The sequence below is a fragment of the Felis catus genome, chromosome X, assembly GCF_018350175.1.
Source record: "Felis catus isolate Fca126 chromosome X, F.catus_Fca126_mat1.0, whole genome shotgun sequence".
Lineage (NCBI taxonomy): Eukaryota > Metazoa > Chordata > Mammalia > Carnivora > Felidae > Felis > Felis catus.
In genome coordinates this window covers 113,672,950-113,693,294 of record NC_058386.1, presented here as the reverse complement: position 1 = coordinate 113,693,294, position 20,345 = coordinate 113,672,950, and the positions used below count along the sequence as shown (strand labels likewise).

Here is a 20,345-nt window from a genome sequence, read left to right as displayed (position 1 = left end):
CTTTCCCTTTACCTAAGAGAAAAATCTCCTTGTTGGAGGAATCTACAGATCTCTCCAGTGCCTGTGGGACCTGCACCAGCGGCAGGGGGCCTCACTGAAGGCTATTGCTTCCTGTGCCTCATTAAGGAGAGGGCTATACATCTTTCCCAGAGAGAACGTTGGTGTGGGAATTATCCAACTGCTCCACACATTTGACACTGAATAAAATTTGCCTTCCCCTCCCGCTAGAAAGCCTCCCAAGTTAAGAAACAAAACAAAGCGTGGATCTCATTCTTGTGAAGAGGCAGCACAGTAGAGTGGACAGAACACAGATCGTGGAGACAGACGGTAGCCCTCCCTTGCCCTGTGAGGTTGGACAAAGTCCTTAGTCTTTCCGAACATCACTGTGCACGTTTGTAAAGCTTGAGGTAAGCAGAATACTTTCCTTGCAGGGTTGTCATAAGAATTAGAGCTAAGGTTTGTTGATCATCTGGCGCTTGGTAGGCCCTTAGCAAACACGAGTTATTATTATGGCAGCAGAATGAGCATAGTGTGAAGAGCAAGGACTCTGGAACCAGACTGTGTGGGTCCAAATCCCGCCTCTCGTATGGACCAGTATAGTTTATTGTGTGTGTACGTACGCCAAGTACATGCTAAGCTCTTTATAAACATTAACTCATTTAGTTCTCACTATTACCGTAGGAGAGAGGTACCATAGTTATTTTCATCTTATGGTTGAGGAAACTAAGGAACAGAGAGGTCACTTGGCATTGTAAGGTCACACATCTCACATGCTATGGAATCAAGTTTTCCAGTTGCAGAGCCCGTGCTGTTACCCACTCTGCCGCGTGGACCGCTGGCTTCCTGGGCCTTCTGACTTTTTCAGCTTGACAGAATAGCTGAATGCAGTGGACAAATGATTCTATGGCTGCGTGATAAACTCCCGTGACCATCGTTTTCTCGTTAGTTATGGATGAGTTAAATTCAAAGGGGTTTTGTGTGCGTAGGTCTCGTATTTTATAAATGAGGAAATAGAAGCCCAAAGTATAGATAGAGTTTTCCTAAAGTCCCAAGATTAGTTAGTAGGAGAACCAAGACTCAAACCTAGGATTCTTGTTGCCGTCAGCCCATTAAGCCCAGAGTCGTGTGTGTGTGTGTGTGTGTGTGTGTGTGTGTGTGTCAGTGAACTCGATCCCCAATGTGGGGCTCGAACTCATGGCCCCGAGATCAATAGCTGTGTGCTCCACTGACTGAGCCAGCCAGGGACCCCTCAGGCCTATAGTTTGAAAAGTGGAAATGACCATTTACCTTGGACACAACTAAATACTGTTTTATTAAGTTTGTTTATTTATTTTTGAGAGAGGGAGAGAGAGCCCAAGCAGGGGAGGGGCAGAGAGAGAGAGAGGGAGGCACAGAATCCAAAACAGGCTCCAGGCTCTGGGCTGTCAGCACAGAGCTGGGATGTGGGGCTCGAACTCACGGACCCGTGAGATCGTGACCTGAGCCGAAGTCAGACATTCAGCCGACTGAGCCACCCAGGCGCGCCCAAATACTGGTTCTAATTACTATGTGCAAACCCATAACAAAAGTTACCTTAATACAATGCCCAGTCTTTGCTTTTGCAAATGCAAAGTCATGCTCTGTCCATTACTAATAATATCAATAGTTTTGCAGGGAGGAGAAAAGGAGCTTCAAGCTTCCTGGGCGTGTAAAAGTAAATATCAGTGGAAATGTTTGCCAAATATCCCTAGTTAGGGAAGAAGCCATTATATTATCAATATTCTTTGCCCTAAATGGCATTTCCTCTGCTGCAGTCACAAACGCCATCCAAGCTGGCTCCTCTGAAGAGGTAAAGACTTGAAATTCGTAAGGTCTGGTGCTGGCAGTCTTAAAGCTGAGAAATCTCACAGTACAGCTTAGGTAAGAACAAGGAAGACCCACAGAAAGGAGCTGACCTTGACCTGTGTCAACGTCTTGTGCGCTGGTTGTTGGATTCAAAGAGCCGTATCTCCTGGTGAATGACCAGATCGCGGGCTTCGCTAGTCTTCACCTGTTGCTTTGCTGTTAGCAGTGACAGAAGGTGGACACGACAGTGTCAGGACCATCCCCTGAAGTCAGGAAATTATAAAATCGGGACCAAAGAGTGAGCGGAAAACAGGTCTTATTTTCTTTGTGAGTTTTTTTTTTCAACGTTTTTATTTATTTTTGGGACAGAGAGAGACAGAGCATGAACAGGGGAGGGGCAGAGAGAGAGGGAGACACAGAATCGGAAACAGGCTCCAGGCTCCGAGCCATCAGCCCAGAGCCTGATGCGGGGCTCGAACTCACCGACCATGAGATCGTGGAGGTCTTATTTTTGACACATCTTTTCCAACCACGTCAGATTCCATTACTTACTATCCCATAGTTTAGATTAAGTGGAAAACTCTTTTCTGACCATAAGGCCTCTGAGTCAATTTCCAGATCCAGGTGAGAAGCAAACCACACCACAAGATTACAAAACATATTGAACCATTACTCACGAGTGCGAGAAACCAAAGCAAGACGTGATGGGCAAGACGAACGAAACTCACGCTATGTTTTAATAAACCTTAACACTTTTGGAATGAGTTTGGGTTTACAGAAAAGCTGCAAAGACAGTACAGGGAGTTCTCCTATATCCTTCATCCAGTTTTCTGTCATGTCAACATCTTATTACTGTCAAACCCTGGACTTTATTCGGATTTCACCCGTTTTTCCACTAATGCTCTTGTTACCTCCCAGGGTCCCGTCCAGGATATCATATCTTACTCTCCTCTGGTCTGTGACAGTCTCGTGGTGCCTTAGTTTTTAGCTCGGACTGTTTTGACAGTAGCTCTGCATAGCTCATGTGTCCCAAAGATGAGACCACTGACCGTTCTAGCAACTCACCTAGTTTACAAATTCTGGTCTGAATTTGGAAGGACTGTACTTACCAAGTGCTGCCTTAAAACACTTGATGGGTTGAGGGTCCGATTCTTGGTTTGGGCTCAGGTCATGATCTCATGGTGCGTGGGATTGAGCCCCACATTGGGGCCTGCTCTGCGCTGGCAGCATGGAGCCTGCTTAGGATTCTGTCTCTCTCTTTCTCTCTCCCTCCCCTGCTCATGCACACACGTTTTCTCTCTCTCTCTCTCTCAAAATAAATGAACATTAAAAAAAAAACATTATGACCAACCCCAGCCCCTAGGACCCTGTAAGTGCTCTTTGCCAACTTTCCTCGTTTGAGCCACCGCTGAGACTCTATCAAGGGGGTGCTTTCTCTTTTTTGAAGTTTATTTATTTACTTTGAGAGAAAAGAGAGAGTGGGAGTGGGGGAGGGGCAGAGAAAAAGGGAGAGAGAAAATCCCAAGTAGGCTCCATGCTGTCAGTGCAGAGCCCGATGTGGGACTTGATCTCATGAACCATGAGATCATGACCTGAGCCGAAATCAAGAGTCGGACACTTAGACTGACCCAAGGGCGTAGTTTCTTTTTCTAAGCATGTTTCACACACTCAGCTTTTAATGACCAACATGTTTCTCTGATGGCCTTTGTGTTGGGTCTTTGACCGAGGGGTCCATAATGATTCAAATCATTCGCTTTATCCGAGAATCTCTTCTGTAACGTCCAATAAGTGTTTACCAGGTCTTTGTGAACCCCACAGCCCCTATATGAACACTTCTGATCACAGGGCACTGATTATCTCCCAAGATAATCCATCCTATCCATTTCTGGACAGCCCCGATTGTTAGCAATGGCTTCGTCAAACTGAGCCTTAATCCGTTTCCTTGCAGCTTGTCTTTATCAGCCCTGTTTCTGTCCTCTAGACAATCAAGATATTGGATGGGAAGTAAGGTCCAGCTACGGCCCCACTCCAGTGGTGTGGAAAGAGTCAGACACACTTGGGAGGTCCAGCTTTGTTGGGACAGTATCCCTTGATGTGTCTCAATTTGAGCCTGTGACTCACCCTTCTTCTCCTGGCCTCCTAGGATTATTGTGAAAACAAGATGAAATAACACCTCCGAAAGTAGCTGGCACCCTTCCAGGCGCAGAGAAGACTCTTCATAAATGATAGTTGGTTGGAGTGCTCAACTCCTGAATACCCGGAACGAACCGTTCCATTTGTGTTGTTTTGTATCATCCTATTCTTTCCTCTTCCTCCCAGCAGTGCATTCTAACTTCCCTTGCTCATTAGCTAATTTCCCAAAAGAAATAATTTTATTTTTCTGTTGACCTTTCCCCCCCACCCTCAAGGTTTAATTCAGCTGTTACTGAACAGAACTGAAGTGTTAAATGACCTGAGAGGATCAGTTCCCAGCCTTCGTGAATCCCATACATGAGATTAGTCATGAGATTAGTCATGGTAGTGGATGGGAGGGATTAGCAAGTACCCTTGCTAATGGACAGAATGTGCGAACTAGTCCCCAGCTCGTGGCATTGATCAAAATCTCTATGGCAACACCAGACCTAGCTATCTACTCGTGGAGAAATGATTTGAAAGTTGCAAAGTATGATAGAAATCATTGCAATGAGCATCGGGGGGGGGGGGGGACTAAGAAGTGTTCCCTTCTTGAAGAAATTCATGGAACTTTCTCTAAGTTTAGTAGTATCTTTACTTTCCCCGAGCCTCTATCACTGGAATGCTAATTGGCAATGATCTAAACAGCAAAAAAGCAACCGTGAGTGTAGAAGACCAGAAATCCACAAAATATATAATCCATGTATTTGACTAAACAACTATAAATTTGGGATTGTTTGCATGTTTGTGCATAGCAGAATTATCTAGATTAGTGTCCCAGTTCCACCACTCATTAGCTGTGTGACCTTAGGCAAACTCTCAACCTCAGTATACCTCATTGTCCTCCTCTATAACCTGGGGATAATAATAGTCCCTATCTCATAGGTTTGTCATAAGAATTGGATGAGTTAATATATGTAAAGTGTTTAAAACAGCGCCTGCCCCAGAGTAAATGCTCAAACCATGTTGGTTGTTGTTATTCTCACTCTCTCATCATGGTTATTATTCCTGCTAGTTGGTCATGATTCTGCAATAGAGACTATCTTTCAATTTTATATCTTGTGAAGAAAATACAGGGCGAGAAAGGTTATATTTTCCATTTTCTAATTTTGTTGGTGCTGGGAAAGAGTCTTGGAAATGTCAGCAGTGGAGAGGCTTCACAGGCATTATCATTTTCAATTTCAGTAAAACACTTAGGAAAATGGTATCTGTGATTCTGGTTGAGGCACAGGCCCCCCAGTAAAGCCACATTATTATTTAAACTCTCATCAAAAAATCTAGGAGCAGGTGGATGTCTATAAAACATGATGCGATCAAAATGGAATTCGCTTACCTCGGAAACCGAGTCACCTCTTGATCTAATTAATATTTTGTATGTATACGTGGCTCTGAAAAACAAACCCAGGCCCCTGAACCTTCACGGACCAACTTTCTTTGTGGTCTCAGCTCACTTCACCTTGCCTCTGTCTGTTGCTTGATGTAGGTTTCCAGTCCAGGCAAAATAATTGCAGCGATTCAAGTTTGGTTTTAATTTTCGGTGCTGACATTTGATGGGAGAGGATTCCGATCGATGCTAGGCCACTTGCTTTGTGAAGTCAAAATAGTTGCTGCTTTTTTTTTTTTTTTTAATGCCAACAAAACTCCTGCCAATCACCACCCAGTGGTTCAAAAGCTCCTGGAGGCAGCCTAATGAGACCTTGGGCTTGAAACCCTGCTGGCCTTCTCTAGTGTCTGACTCTTCTCTCTTCAGGCCGATGCCCTCTTCCTTGCTTTCCAACCTTATTTTCCTGTACACCTTTTTGTAAGCAGCCACAATCCTTCTTTGGAATGAGGTAGGGGATAAACTGATCGGTACAGAAATTCGCCGTGTGATGGGAGGCAAACCATGAGCTGTTGGTGAGAAACAGTTTTCTTATCTGTAAACTGTGTGCAGGTGAAACCTTCTCTGTCTACCTCACTGGTTCTCCTGCAAATCACAGAAGACAATGGCTATGAGAGGGTCCTGTCAAACCTTAAAGTGCTGTAGACCTCTAAGGAATTATTTTACTGACGAAACTAGGGGCCGATTTAATGACTAACCTGATGTAACTTTCCCTTTCTCCAGGATGCAGTAGGTCCCCCTGCTTCTAGTTCAATGACCCAACTATTTGGTTCTGTTTGTAACTAAAACATGGCCGCACTCGACCATGAGTTGTACATGAACCTGCTCTTATCGAAATAGACCTGGCCTGCGTGTCTTTGCTCCAGGTGCCTACGATCTGCTTTCTAACCAGAGAAGGACGAGTTGGCCAACTCGTTTATCCACGAAGCCGCCATTTATTGAGTCCCTCCTCTGTTTGCACATGAGGATACAAAGATGAAGTCCCAGTCCCTGCCTCGGGGAGCTTACCGTTTGGTTTGCGTGACAGACAGGCAGACAGAAATAGATCTCATCGGCGCCATAGTAGCTATCTACATAGGATGCTGTGGAGCAGAGAAGTGGAAAGTGTCTTTACTCGGGGATGGTTGGGGAAGATTTCCCAGAGGAGTTGATGCCACAGATAGATCTTAAAGAGTTTGCCGAGCAAGAGGGAACAGAATTTTCACAGGTACGGTAGTTGGAGTGGCTAAAGGGCTGGATGGGGGTGCTCGGGGAAAGGTAAGTACTTTGGCGCGTCTGAAATACGGTGTGTCTGAGGCAGGATGTAAGGGTGACAGGGCAGTCCGGGGCCAGGTAACGGAGGGCTTGTAAGTGGAGGGCCACTGAGACTTGTGAACAGGTCCTGGCAGGATCAGACTTGTCCGTTAGAATCGTCGCAGCGAGCACAGCAGTTTGATCACAGGCCACAGAGGAGGCTGTGGTAAAATTCAGGCAAGAAAGGAAATGGGCCTAGGTGAAAGTTTTAACAATAGGGATTAAGAAAACACCGTAGGAAGGTAGGACCTGCGGTACTTGGTTACTCTTTGGAAGTGAGATTGGGAAAGGAAGAATTCAGGCTAACACCCGAGTCTCTGGTTCGGGTGAGACGGTGAATGAATCCAGAAAGGGGTAGGATGTAAGCAACAAACTTAATGGCCACATGGAATAAGAGAGGAGGAATCCGTTTTGCGAGATGAGGTCTGTTTAGGATCGGCTCGGGATTCTGAGGTCCTGAGTGCCACTGGGGTGGAACTATCCATATATGGAGCTCAGAGGAGCTGTCCGAACCCGTGAAAGGGTCGGGAAAGAAAGAGCTTCCTCAACCCTCCTAGGGTCCCTGGCTGGCTCTAAAAATTAGACAAAAGACAAATTAACAAGAAAGAACATGCAGAATAATTTCATGAAAAGTGTTACGTAACTGCCTTCAAAATGAAATGAAGGCCCAAGGAAACAATTAGACCCAAGTTATCTTCGCACTGGGTTTGATGAAGAAAGGGCTGTCGTGTAGACGTATGATAGGCCAAGGAGTATAAGGTAAGTGTGGGAAACCAGGGGAAGCTTAGCAAGGCCTGTCAGGATTCTTCTTGGTGTCCCTTTGTCTTCAGAGATACGATGCTTTTTTCCTGGGGGGGTACGAGGAGGTCGCTGCTCCCATGAAGGGTTCATAGCCTGTTTGAGGGGAGAAAGGAAGAGGAAAGGTCACCTTTCTGCTTCGGCCTTTTTCTCGCACTCCTTTAGTTTCAAATATTCATTATGCCCAAGGGCCATATTTTGGGGTCGCATGGCCTGAACCCCGTCAAAAGCAGTGGAGATTTTTAGAATTGTTATAGTAGAAAAGGTAGTCACTTCCTGCACTATTCATCCCCTTTTAGAGGCCTTTCCCAACCTCCCTATCTCAAGTAGCTTCTTCCGTGTTACTCTTTTTTTTTTAACGTTTATTTATTTATTTTGAGAGACAGAGATTGGGGAAGGGGCAGAGAGAGGGAGAGAGAGAATCCCAAGCAGGCTCCGCACTGCCAGAACAGAGCCCGATGTGGGCCTTGATCCCACGAACAGTGAGATCACGACCTGAGCTGAGAAATCAAGAGTTGGACACTTCACCAACTGAGTGACCCAGGTTCCCCTTCCATATTACTCTTGAATAGCATTCTGTCCTTTTGTTTTATAGCAGTGATCACAATTTATGAGCCCATATTTATGTGTCAGTGTTTACTATCTGACTCTTCCTTAACCTGTAATTTCCACGTGAGCAGGATCATATCTGCCTTGTTCCCTGCTGAATACCTACAACTCAGTCTGGCACAGACCAAATGATCAAAGAACATTTGCTGAATGGATGAATGAGGAGTCAATACCTACAAAAGGAAGAATAAGGGAGAAAATGAGAGGGCAGAGGGCAGAATCCTAAGGAGCTCAAACGGTCAGTAAGACGAAAAGAAGACCAAGAGGAGGTGCGGTCAAATATGGGCAGGAAGAAAATCAGAACATACTCTGGGAGAAGTCTATGGAAAAGTGTCAAGAAGATAATGGTCAATAGGGTCAAATGCTGGGGCGCCTGGGTGGCTCAGTCAGTAAAGCCTCCGACTTCGGCTCAGGTCATGATCTCACTGCTTGCGAGTTCGAGCCCCGTGTCGGGCTCTGTGCTGATGGCTCAGAGCCTGGAGCCTGCTTCCGATTCTGTGTCCCGCTCTTGCTCTGCCCCTCCCCTGCTCATGCTCTGTCTGTCTCTCTCTCTCTCTCTCTCTCAAGAATAAATGAAACAGGGGCGCCTGGGTGGCGCAGTCGGTTAAGCGTCCAACTTCAGCCAGGTCACGATCTCGCGGTCCGTGAGTTCGAGCCCCGCGTCGGGCTCTGGGCTGATGGCTCAGAGCCTGGAGCCTGTTTCCAATTCTGTGTCTCCCTCTCTCTCTGCCCCTCCCCTGTTCATGCTCTGTCTCTCTCTGTCCCAAAAATAAATAAACGTTGAAAAAAAAATTAAAAAAAAAGAATAAATGAAACATTAAAAAAATAGATTTAAAAAATTTTTTAAAATTGTCAAATGCTACTGAAAGGTTGTGTAATAACTGAGAAGGAATCACTTAATGTGACAATAAGGTTATTGATCATCTCAGTAAAAGCAATTTCAGTGTCATAGTGCAAGTAGGTTGAATAGGGACTTCTAGTCACTATGTTGAACTAAGGTACGGCAGAAACCGCTATCCTTCCGTAAAAACATAGACATAGTGGATAAAATACTACCTTAAGTCGGAGAATACACGCAAAGAAAACAAAAGCCAAAGAGGGAAATTTTCAGGTGATAGAGATGAAGCGCCTATTTAAAGCCAAAGCACAGTGCCACAGTTGGAACTACATAGCCCTCAAGAATATGAGAACCGGGGCGCCTGGGTGGCTGAGTCAGTTGAGCATCCAGTTCTTGATTTTGGCTCATGTGCCGGTTGGCCATCTGAATGTCTTCTTTGGAAAAGTGTCTATTCATGTCTTCTGCCCGTTTCTTCACTGGATTATTTGGTGTTTGGGTGTCGAGTTTGAAAAGTTCTTTATAGATTTTGATAGTAACCCTCTATCAGACGTATCATTTGCAAATATCTTCTCCCATTCTGTAGGCTGACTTCCTTTGCTGTGCAGAAGCTCTTTATCATAGTGAAGTTTCAATAGTTCATTTTTGCTTTTGTTTCCCTTGCCTCCAGCAACATGTCTAGTAATATGTATGTAATTTTTAACATGTCATATAGAATGTATATTACTGTACAATACCTAATGTAGTATATGTGTGTGTATCAATGAAATCAAACAAAATCAAACAGTAGACTAAGCCCAGAGTGGGGATCAGTGCAACACCCAGATTCTACACAGAAAGATAAAGAGAGGGAACTGGGGAAGAGAAGTAAGGAGTCATGAGGAGAGAAGGAGGTCTCTGGAACAGAAGTTTCAGAAAAAGAACAGAAAGAGCTTTAAGGAGAGGCCGTGGATGAAGAGTTGATGGTAAACTTCTAGAACTGAAGAAAGGTAATTGAACAATGGAAGGACTATTTTTAATGTTTTAAATATATTCAAATACCAAGCAAATCCTGGTTTTCCATCTCTAAAAGGGATACTGAAATCTACATAGAGGAATCACTAGGAATATACACACATACTTATAATTTATAATAAAATCAGAGTGAATGGTGAATGGAAGTAAGGAAATGGGGTTGTTGGTAAAGACTTCCAAGAATCGTGGCCGTGAAGAGAAGGAAAGATTGAACAGGAGCTAAATGAGCATGTCTGGTATATTAATTTATGCTATATGAATAGCAATATCAGGGGCGCCTGGGTGGCTCAGTCGGTTAAGCGTCTGACTTCAGCTAGGGTCATGACCTCACGGTTCGTGAGTGCTAGCCCCGCATCAGGCTCTCTGCTCTCAGCACAGAGCCCGCTTTGGATCCTCTCTTTCTCTCTCTGCCCCTCCCCCGTTCATGTGCCCTCTCTTTCTCTCTCTCAAAAATAAATAAATGTTTAAAAAAGAATAAAAATCAGCATGGCAACCTTATGTGCACACTTGTAACTTGCGATGTTCTCCAAAGCTCCTCCTTCCTAGAAGCTACTCCCACAGCCTGTTCTTTCACTTAAAATGTCACCGTTAGAGGCTCTCTTTTGTAGTATAATATTGCCTCCATAAAATCCCTGTTAGAAGAAGCCAACTGGGGGGGGAGGGGAGTGGGGTCATGAGGCTATATTAGTATTTAACCCAGAACTGATGAGAGTACCTGATTAACTAGCTGTCATCTTGGAAAGCAGTGACCCAGGGAAGGGATATAAGAAAGGACAATTTTAATGAAGAATTAGGACAACCTGGATCCCAGAGTCTTATCTGGAAGAGTGGTTTCCTGAGGGGCCTCATAAGGACCGTGGGCATCTGGGCTGAGGTGCTGGCTTTACAGCATTGCCTAAATGCCTGCCTGCACACACACACACACACACATACACACACACACACACACACACACCCTGTATTGGTTTGGTTCTTAAAAAAAATTTTTTTTTAATGTTTGTTTATTTTTGAGAGAGAGAGAGAGAGACAGAGCATGAGTGGGGGAGGGGCAGAGAGAGAGAGGGAGACGCAGAATCGGAGGCAGGCTCCAGGCTCCCAGCCATCAGCACAGAGCCCGACGCGGGGCTCGAACTCGTCAACCGCAAGATCATGACCTGAGCCGAAGTCGGACGCTCAACCGACTGAGCCACCCAGGCGCCCCGGTTCTTCTTTTTTTTTTTTTTTTAATGTAGGTGACATAAATATTATATTAGCGTCGGGTATACAACATAGTGATGTGACACTTACATACATTATAAAATGCTCACCACGGTAAGTGTGGTTACCATCAGCCACCATATCAAGTTATTACAATATTACTGACTCTATTCCCTATGCTGTATTTTTCATCCCTATGACCTATTTATCTTGTAACTGGAAGTTTATAGCTCTTAATTCCCTTCACCTATTTTACTCATCCCCCAACCCCCTGCCCTCTGGCAACTACCAGTTTGTTCTCTGTATCTATGAGTGTGTTTCTGTTTGTTTGTTTGTTTGTTTGTTTTGTTTTTTTACATTTCACATGTGAGTGAAAGCATATGTATTTGTCTTCTCTGCTTAACATATTTCACTTAGCGTAATACCCGCTAGGTCCATCCATGTTGTCTCCAACGGAGCTATTTCATTCTTTTTTTTTTTTTTATGGCTGAGTAGTAATCCATTGTACGTATATGCGACATCTTCTTTATCCATTCATCTATTGGTGACGCTGGGTGGCTTCCACGTCTTGGCTATTGTACGTGATGCTGCAGTGAACATAGTGGTGCATCTATTTTTTCATTTTTTGAGGAACCTCCATACTCTTTTCCACACCGGCTGCCCCAATTCGCATTCCCACCAACAGCGCACAAGGGTCCTTTTTCGCCATATCCTTGGGCCAACACTTGTTGTTTCTCGTGTTACTGATTTCAGCCGTTCTGACAGGCATGAGGTGATACCGCATCACGGTTTTGATTTGCATTTCCCAGATGATGAGCGATCTTGAGCGTCTTTTCCATCCATGCGTGTTTGCCATCTGTATGTCTTCTTTGGAAAAATGTCTATTCAGGTCCTCTGCCCATCTTTTAATTGGATTATTTGCTTTGGTTTTGGTTCTTCTGACAGTGAAGAGGGGCACTGTTGCCTCCCTCAGTGATTCCGTTAAGTATATTTTTCCAGACCAAAGGATACTAAGATTCGGACAGAGACAATAGGCGTGGGCATTTTAGTGGCAAGAATGCAGTGAGTAGGGAGGTTTTTCAAATATGCTTTCAATATATTCAAATAGCAACCGAATCCTAGTCGTCTCATTTGTTAGCTTAAAGCTTTGTTGTCATCATCATAAACTTATTTAATGACTGCCCACAGGCAAATCTCTGGTCTCCAAGTTACCCCCTCCAAGCTCACTATGGCATACGTGCCAGTCGAATCTTCATTTTGATTGGTGTCTTTCCAAAGGGATTACTCCCACTAGACCCTGTGCTGACTGCAGTTGGCAATCGATCAACTCCCGTACACTTGAACATCACCGGCGGCCATACGTGCTGAACACAATCAGTGGGAAAGGGAAGACAACTGGTTTACAGGCATGAAATGAAAACTCGTTCATGCCCATCAGAATATCTGCGTAGCACGTTTTATTTCTCCCAACCCACAGAAGGCGTCATGACCATACAGGTCATCAGTATTTCATGGAAAAGTACGTTCCTGGGGACCGGTTGCAATAGGAGATCAACTTGCTGCCAAGTGATTTAAAGTGTAGGGGCATAAAAATCCAAGGTTTCTTTGTAAGTTCTCTCGGCTGCGGGGAAGTCATCTGCCCTGCTAAGAAGTCGGCACTGAACGTCCGTTTAACCCAGTTTGAAGTCTGGCTTTGCCTGAGTTCGTTCCCCAACTTCCTCGCTCTTGCTCACCCTCCAAACCCACAGAGTTAGCTGTGCCTTTTTTTTTTTTAAGTGCCCCACAAGATCGCACTTGTATTTTAGTTATTTTATTTGCTTCTCTTTTCTCCTCCTCTTGGAGCCAGGGGCAGTAGAGTAGCTTTATGAAGTCGGAATGCACGGGCTCGGGTCGACTTAGTTCTATCACTTCCCACCTGAATGAACTCATTCATTAACCTCTCTTTGCCTCAGCGTCTTCATCTGCAGAATGGGGATGAGCTCAGAAGGCTGTTGTAAGCATTAAAGGAGCAAAGCAGGATAAAGTGCTTAGGGCCTGGGATATAGTTAGTGCCCAATGCGTAAATTCAAGCTTTGCATCCTTTAGGGTATAGCTTGGTACATGGCAAATAATTCTCAGTAAGTTGTGACTAAGTGAATGAACAGTTTCGCCTAGGACAAATTCACTTAGCTTCTCCTGCCTCACATCTCTTTTTCTTTTTTTAACGTTTATTTATTTTGAGAGAGAGAGAGAAAGAGAGAGACAGAGAGAGACAGAGAGACAGCAGGGGAGGGGCAGTGAGACAGGGAGAGAGAGAATCCTGACGCCCGAGTTCCCGTGAGCTCATGACCTGAGCCAAAACCCCGAGTCCGGTGCTAAACTGACTGAGCCACCCAGGCGCCCCCTCACATCTCTTCTCTTAAATGAGATTCTTAACTGAGCATCAAGGTCGCTGTTAGGAAATCAGGTTCTAAAATTGCCACAGGTCTTCAGTGGTTGCAGGAGAAGCTATTAAACAATTTCCATCTGTTGATAATACTCCTAGCTATTTGTCGGAAGAGAAAAGCTTGGAGCAAATTAGTTAGAATGGATCCTGGAGAAAACCCGGATCTCAGAAGGATAGTCCTGGGCCTCAGACCATGGACCCGAATACACTGTGTGCAATATTTTTCTCTCTTTTGGCTGAACTCGGGCTTCCCGTAGCCGAAAGCAGGTGGCACGAAAAAGCTTACGCTGTGGACAGCCTGTGTTCCCAGTATGAAAAGAACTGGGAGAACTGGAATGCTTTACGTCCCTGCCTCTGCCGAGTAGTGGTGAAGATAAAGTCCACGAAGCATCCTGTGGGCCTCCGAGCACCCCCAAACCCCAGATGACCCGACTCAGATCAGGTCCTGGTGTTAACGTACCCCTGGGGCTGAGAAACCCAGAATGGTTTTGAGCAGTGATTGAGAATCGTTTCATTTAGTGAGAAAGGTGGTGATGTCTTCTTAAAATGTCACTCTAAGAAGTTATTGTTCAACATGGAGGAAGTATGCAAATGGCTGTGTAGAGATATCGTTTGTTTTACGATTCCTTTGTTCTAGAAAAAGGAAAAAAAATCCCTGAGTTGAAAACTCATGCCATAGTCCCTCTTTTTCTGTTACCCAAGCCAAGAGATAGGCATAGCCAGGCACCACTGTCCAGAAACTGAAATTCCAGACCCAGTGCCAAGGAGGAAAATGTCGTATTTAAAGGGCTGGACTTGTACTCATCAATTCTTTTGGCCGAGGATCCTGAGTTTAAATACTGGCCACCTGTGGACACGCCAGGAAATCATAGAGCTCACGAGAAATCACGTAGTCTCACGAGACTTCACCTCCCTCATCTGTGAAAGGGCAATGGTGGTAACACCTACCTTATAGGTTGTTACAAGGATTATAGAAAATTGTGTTACAGTGCTTAAGTCGCTTGCCCAATTATAACCACAGTATGTATTGACTGTTGTCTCCATTTGAAACCCCAGTTTTGGCAAAAAAAAATGTATATATATATATATATATATATATATATATATATATATATATATGAAAGCAGAGTGCAGAGTCTTGAAAACCACCCAGGATATCTGCAGGGTTCTCCGATGAATCACAGACCTGTCTTTCATCCCCTCCTTGGAATCCAGAGGATACCATTTCTTCTGAATTCAGCAGGTTCTCCTGCCCCGATCCTGCGAGGTGTCTGAAAAAGAATGTGTTAGGATTCTTAATCCTGAGAGAGCCATGAAGTAGTTTCCGAGACCTCTCTGCGCCTTTAAAACAGGGCAAACCTTGATAGGAAATTGGTGGAAACAGCTCCACTGGCAAACAGGAAATGGATCCAGAGTTCCTTATGGCTGATTGCGAATCCCGCCCCGTATGCTAAGCAATAGTGAACGTTAGATCATTTGCAAACACTGCATTCCCTTCTTCAAATCTTGGGTTTAGGTCACCTTCCCCCACAAATCCTACTTCCTGAGACAGCTTAGATCCAGAAAAATTACTGATTGCCTGCTTTGGCCTCAAATCCTCGCATCGTTTTTTCCCCTTAGCTTTGCGTTGAGCTTATTTCGTTCACCGGGCAAGAAACGAACCCAGTGTTACAGGTATTTTGCCTCTGAGTCGGACACGTTTTTTTACTCGGCCGTAAATGTTTCCTCGTCGACACACTTTGTGTACGTTTGTTAGCCACCAGTCAGCCCATACAATAGCAAGCGTTCCTTCAGAATCTTTGAATGTCATCAAAGAAAACTGAATAGAACTCAGAGAAGCCGGTGCTTGTGTTAGCTCTAGAAGTTCCCTCACCACTGAGGCAACTCATTTGGTTAAGAAGACATTTACTGTCATCTGCAAAGTATTTCCCCCGCCTTGGGCCAGAGAAACTTCACAAAATGATTGTGACTGCCTTGACCCACAGGATCCGAGTTCACCCAGTAGGATCTTCCAAAGGCAAAGGCGCGCGCTAGCTCCCGTGCCCCATCAGACAGGACCTCGAACTTTCTCAACACCGCTATCGCCGCCCCCTTTCCAAGTGAGCGCTTCTAGGTTGCAGGTCACGGGCGTGTTTACTAATCCTAGTAGTCTTAAGGACCGAATGAGAGCCTCGAGGGGAACCAACCCACAGACCCACTGAGGTAGATGGGGTTTCTGTTGCATTCATAAAGCTTCCATAGAAGAACCGGCAGGCCGTTATGGTTTTGAACAGCCCTTACGGAAAAAAAAACGTTTTCTCCTTGTACGAAACTTAAATCCCCACCTACGGAAGCTGAGGTTCATTTCCCCGTGTTCTCTTTTTACGATCAGGGGCGAACCCTCCACCCCGGAAGCCCATATTCCTCCCCAGGTGTTCTTGATTAAATGGCCAAGCAGGTAATCAGAGGCCTTGAACTCGATGTTGCAGCTGCTATGGCTAATTAAATGGCAAAGAGCTGAATTCGTAGATATGATTAATACCATCAGGGTGCTCTATGGTTTTTGATGTTCATAAATTATGACTGAACAATAAAATTTTTATATGGGTTATAGGATTTTTCCCTGACTTTTCCTTCTGAATGCAAATCAGAAGAGCCAATCCGTTTCTTCAAAAAATTGGTTCTGGAGACCTTTGTTTCTGAAGCTAATAAATGTGTCAGGTTATGTTACAGAATACGGTAGTCACTCTTTCTGTCCCTGGTATTCCAGTGGGACATAGACAAGATTTCTCTAAGTTGCATTTTTCTTCCTGCTTGGAGTTAAGCGGCAAGAGCATTGGCTAATGGCTTTTCTCTAATCTCCTCATTTGTATTTCTAGCCAGTCGCTTCTCTGGGCTTTGGGACATAATTAGATGGCCACAAACGGTGGTACTGGCTGCCCAGTCTCTACAACACCCCCTCTGCTGTCCTACTCCGTTAACGGTGAGATGCCGGTATTGCTCGTCCTCCTTTTCTCCCTTTGCGCTCATCGTCAATCTTTCACCCGGGAACGGGTCACGGAGAGGTTTTGAGGGACTGTTAGTGACGACGCAGAGCCAACTGGCAAGTGGCTCCCATGATGTTTACCTTCACGAAGGACGGGTGTTTGAAATCTCTCATTTTCGGAGTTTCAGAAAGACGGCCAATTCCTTCCTGCGCAGAAGGTACCGAGGCTGCTCCTGATACAGGCTGTCTGAATTCTCTCATTTTTACTCATCACAGTCACATCTGTTTGGGTTTCTGTGTCTCTCCTGGAGATGCCTCTTGAGAGCAGATGCCCTCAGCTGCTTCACAGCTCATCTGAGGCCTGCCAAAAGAGATTGGCAGAGAACAATCAGCGTCCTATGCTCTGATAACTCGCATAACTCTCCCTGAGAGGAACGCTAAAACCTGGTTCCCTTTAATATTGTCTAAAGGGTGACTTTAAGGATGGCCAAACTGTAGCCTCAACAGGACAAATGACACATCCAGAGTCACACAGCCCATTCGTGCCGGAGGCAGGATTCAAACTCAGGCCTCCTGTCATCCAGGCTAGAACTTTTTGTGAGTTGAGCTCGAGAAAGGAGCGAAGGATGCTTTTTCTTCCTGGAACATGATCAAGGAGCGAGCTGGGCGGACAGCACAATGGGAAGAGGAGGTCTGGGAGGAGCAAAGGCGAGCGATATTGGGAAATTGGGAGCCCTGGGGTTAAGCCGGGGACAGCGTGAACGGGTAGGAACAAAGGAAGACAGGAGAAAAAGGCACTGTGGAAATAGGCGTCAAAGGAAAGCCCTTCATTCTTCCACTCAGATGCCATCCTGCTGGTGGGGTGGCAGTAAGACAGAAAGGAAAGGCAAAAGAGCTTCTCCCGGCCTTGGGGGTGGGGGTGGGGGTGGGGAGCTGCAGTTCTTTCTTTCATCATGCCTTCCTAAAATGAACGGGGTCTTGGCACGGTTCTCCTTGGAGAAGTTGAGGCTTCTACTCACACTCATCTTGGAGTTCAGAAGCATCTGAGAAATACACAAGAGCTAGGAAAGGGTGAAAACATCTGCTTGATTAATGGCTAAGCTGATTGCATAGTGATTTGGATCCAAAGTCAAAATGGCTTTCCTTCACTTTTCCCCTGGATGATTTCCCCCCCCCCCCACCCGGTCCGGGGCCTCTGTGAGCTAAGGGAAGGGACAGGAGACTTCTTATGATCTACAGGCAGTCAGATCACAGAGAGTTAGAGGTCCAGGTGCTCAGCGAAAGGTAAAAGCAGGCCGAGAGGGAGTAGGAACCCCTTACCAGTCCCATTCCACACCCCAAATATTTGGCCCTGGCCAGATCTTCTGAGGCCTCTTTTGGTGAGGTTATTTCCCTTCGGGGTAGCTAGAATTTGAATCCCATACATTCTGGGCTAGGAATCCTCTTCCTACCCTTAAGAATCAATGTAAATCAGTCACTCATCAATTATTTTCAACAAACGGTTTATTGAGCACCAACTATGTGACAGGCACCGTGCCAGGAGATGGGAATATACTGATGGCCAAGACCCAGTCCCGATTTTCGAGGCGTTCCAAGTCCAATGGGAGCCGAGCAGGGTCCCCGCACCCTGACAAGCATTAATGTCTGTGTGTCGATTACCCTGCAGGGAATTTCAGCCCATTTGGCAGGACGATCCTGGGACCCTCCACCTCAGTGCCTGCAGCCTTCACCCCAGCCTGCCTGTGTAGACACAGAACAGCGCTTCTCACAGGGCAACAGACACTTCAAGACGGGGGGAGGAGCGGAAGCCCCTGGCGGGGGGGGGGGGGGGGGGGGGGGGAGTGAAATCTGCCAAAGGCTCAGGTGATCCAGCTCTGATGGGCTAACAAGCCCGACAGAGTCTCCTGGCTGGGATCTCAGGCAAGAAAGAAGGACCGGGATCTGGGCATTTGGTTTTGCATCATATCCCGAAAAGATCTGGAAAGCAGGGAGGAAGAGAGGTCCAGCCAAGAATGTAGCGGCAGCGTTCCCCAATACCGCTCACTGTACCCGACCCAAGCTCTCCGCTGGGATCCCGAACCCAAAGGAACGACTTGGGGGCGGAGGGAAAAGCGGGGCTCGGACCGCACAAATTGGCCTGAAATTGAAAAGTCAGCAAAAACCACTGGGTGGCAGCGTGGCGTGCGGGCGCAGCTCTGCAGTGCCCGCTGCTGCCGGTGCTGCCGCGGCCGCCGCCGCGAGGGCTGAACCCGTCTGCGAGCCCTGGCCTCGCTCCCGAAGGGCTACAAGTGTCGCCAGGCGAAACGCCTCGGCGGGGGAGTGTGTTTGGGGGAGGGGGCTGCTGGGAGTCGCAGACCCGGGCGGGGGGGCGGGGGGCGGCGAACTTCCCAGGGGCTCCAGCCCGGGGCAGCGTGGCCGGCTCAGAGTCCGGCACTAAGGCAACGGTCCCTCCCCCGCCCGGCCCCCCGCGTCTCCAGGCCAGACCCCCTCCCCGCTCTCCCTCCCCCCCCCCCCCCGCGCGCCCGCTCTTCCAGCCCCACCGCCTCCTCCCGGCGCCCCCTCCGCCACCGCCTCCTCCCGAGGCTCGGCTCGGGAAGAGGAGGGCAGGAGGCTCCGGGCGGTGGGGCGGCGCCAGAGCCCCTACAGGTGTTAGCGCGCGGCCCGCCGGGGCCTCGGGGGGCGGGGCGGCCGGGCGCCGGCGGGCTGGGCTCCGGGAGGGAGGGGCCGCCGGGGGAGGGGGCCTCGGGGAGGCCGCGGCGCTCTTCCGGAGGGTGCCGGCGGCGACCGGAATCCTATGCAGAGACTGTGCCGCGCCCAGAGCAGCAGCAGCCGCCGCCGCCGCCGCCGCCGCCGCCAACGCCGCCGCCGAGATGCGAGGCCGTTACCTGTTTGATCCCCGTCGGCCAGCTGGCACGGGCCAACTTTTCCCGGTGGCCAGGCCCCGAAGTTGCAAGGACTAGTCGGAGGCTCGGAGGGGCCAGGGCGAGGGCGCGCTCCCCCCGCGCGCTTCCTCCTTCCCCCCCCCCTCCCGCCGCCCGCGCTCGCGGCCTCTCTCCCGCCCGCGCCGCTCCCTCCGCCCGCCTCCCCGCTCCGGCCCCCTCCGCGCGGCACAGGGCGGGGGGTGCCGCGAAACTCCGACCCGAGCCGCTTGGACTCGCACAGTGTCCTCGGGGCGCAGGGGCCGAGCGCACGCAGCCGCGCCGCGCCGCCTCCGCCGCCAGTCTCCCGCCGCGATCCCGGCCCGGGGCCGTGGCGTCGGCTCGGACCCAGGCAGCCCGCAGCCCGCGCGGGAGCCGGCCCACCGCCCGAGGAGCCCGGACGGCATGCTGAGCCCCCTCCTCGGCTGACGGCCGAGCGCGGAGAAGCCCGGGCGAGCGCCGGCCGGGGAGACGAGGGCGGCCGCGGCGCCAGACCGAGCGGGGCGCGCCGCGGAGGAGCGGGAGGCGGAGGCGCAGGCGAAGCCGGAGAGGGGCCGCCAAAGAAGTGGTGGTGGTGGGCGTCGTGGCCATGGCGGCGGCTATCGCCAGCTCGCTGATCCGTCAGAAGAGACAAGCCCGCGAGCGCGAGAAATCCAACGCCTGCAAGTGTGTCAGCAGCCCCAGCAAAGGCAAGACCAGCTGCGACAAAAACAAGTTAAACGTCTTTTCCCGGGTCAAACTCTTCGGCTCCAAGAAGAGGCGCAGAAGGAGACCAGGTTGGAAGGGGCGCTTGGCCGGCTTTGGGTTTTGTTTTTTTTTTTTTTTTCCTCCCCCACCCCCATACTGAACGAGCGTGGAGGGGGCTGGAGGGCGTGTGTGGAAGCGTAGGTGAGTTTGTCGGGGGCCCATCTGGT

General features: G+C 48.1%; 1 protein-coding gene and 1 long non-coding RNA gene across 8 annotated transcripts in view; one reads left to right on the top strand and one right to left on the bottom strand.

The window, feature by feature from the left end:
* Window positions 1–20,345, top strand: part of FGF13 (fibroblast growth factor 13) — a 465,748-nt gene that overhangs the window by 379,634 nt on the left and 65,769 nt on the right. The window contains exon 1 of one of the 6 annotated variants that reach the window (XM_023249009.2): window positions 19,307–20,207. The exons of the other annotated variants lie outside the window; for them this stretch is intronic. Within the exon in view, the coding sequence (XP_023104777.1) occupies window positions 20,021–20,207 (187 nt within the window). The 5' untranslated portion in view covers window positions 19,307–20,020. Of the gene's footprint in view, window positions 1–19,306; window positions 20,208–20,345 lie in introns of those variants that run through there. 6 annotated transcript variants of the gene reach the window in all.
* Window positions 6,472–19,527, bottom strand: LOC109496622. Of its 2 annotated transcripts, XR_006593126.1 has the most exons (5): window positions 19,399–19,527; window positions 16,655–16,874; window positions 14,735–14,819; window positions 14,009–14,181; window positions 6,472–7,564 (listed from the first exon to the last, which is right to left on the bottom strand). It is a non-coding gene; the product is annotated as an uncharacterized LOC109496622 (long non-coding RNA). The 2 variants fall into 2 exon arrangements; XR_002739781.2 differs by lacking the exon at window positions 14,009–14,181.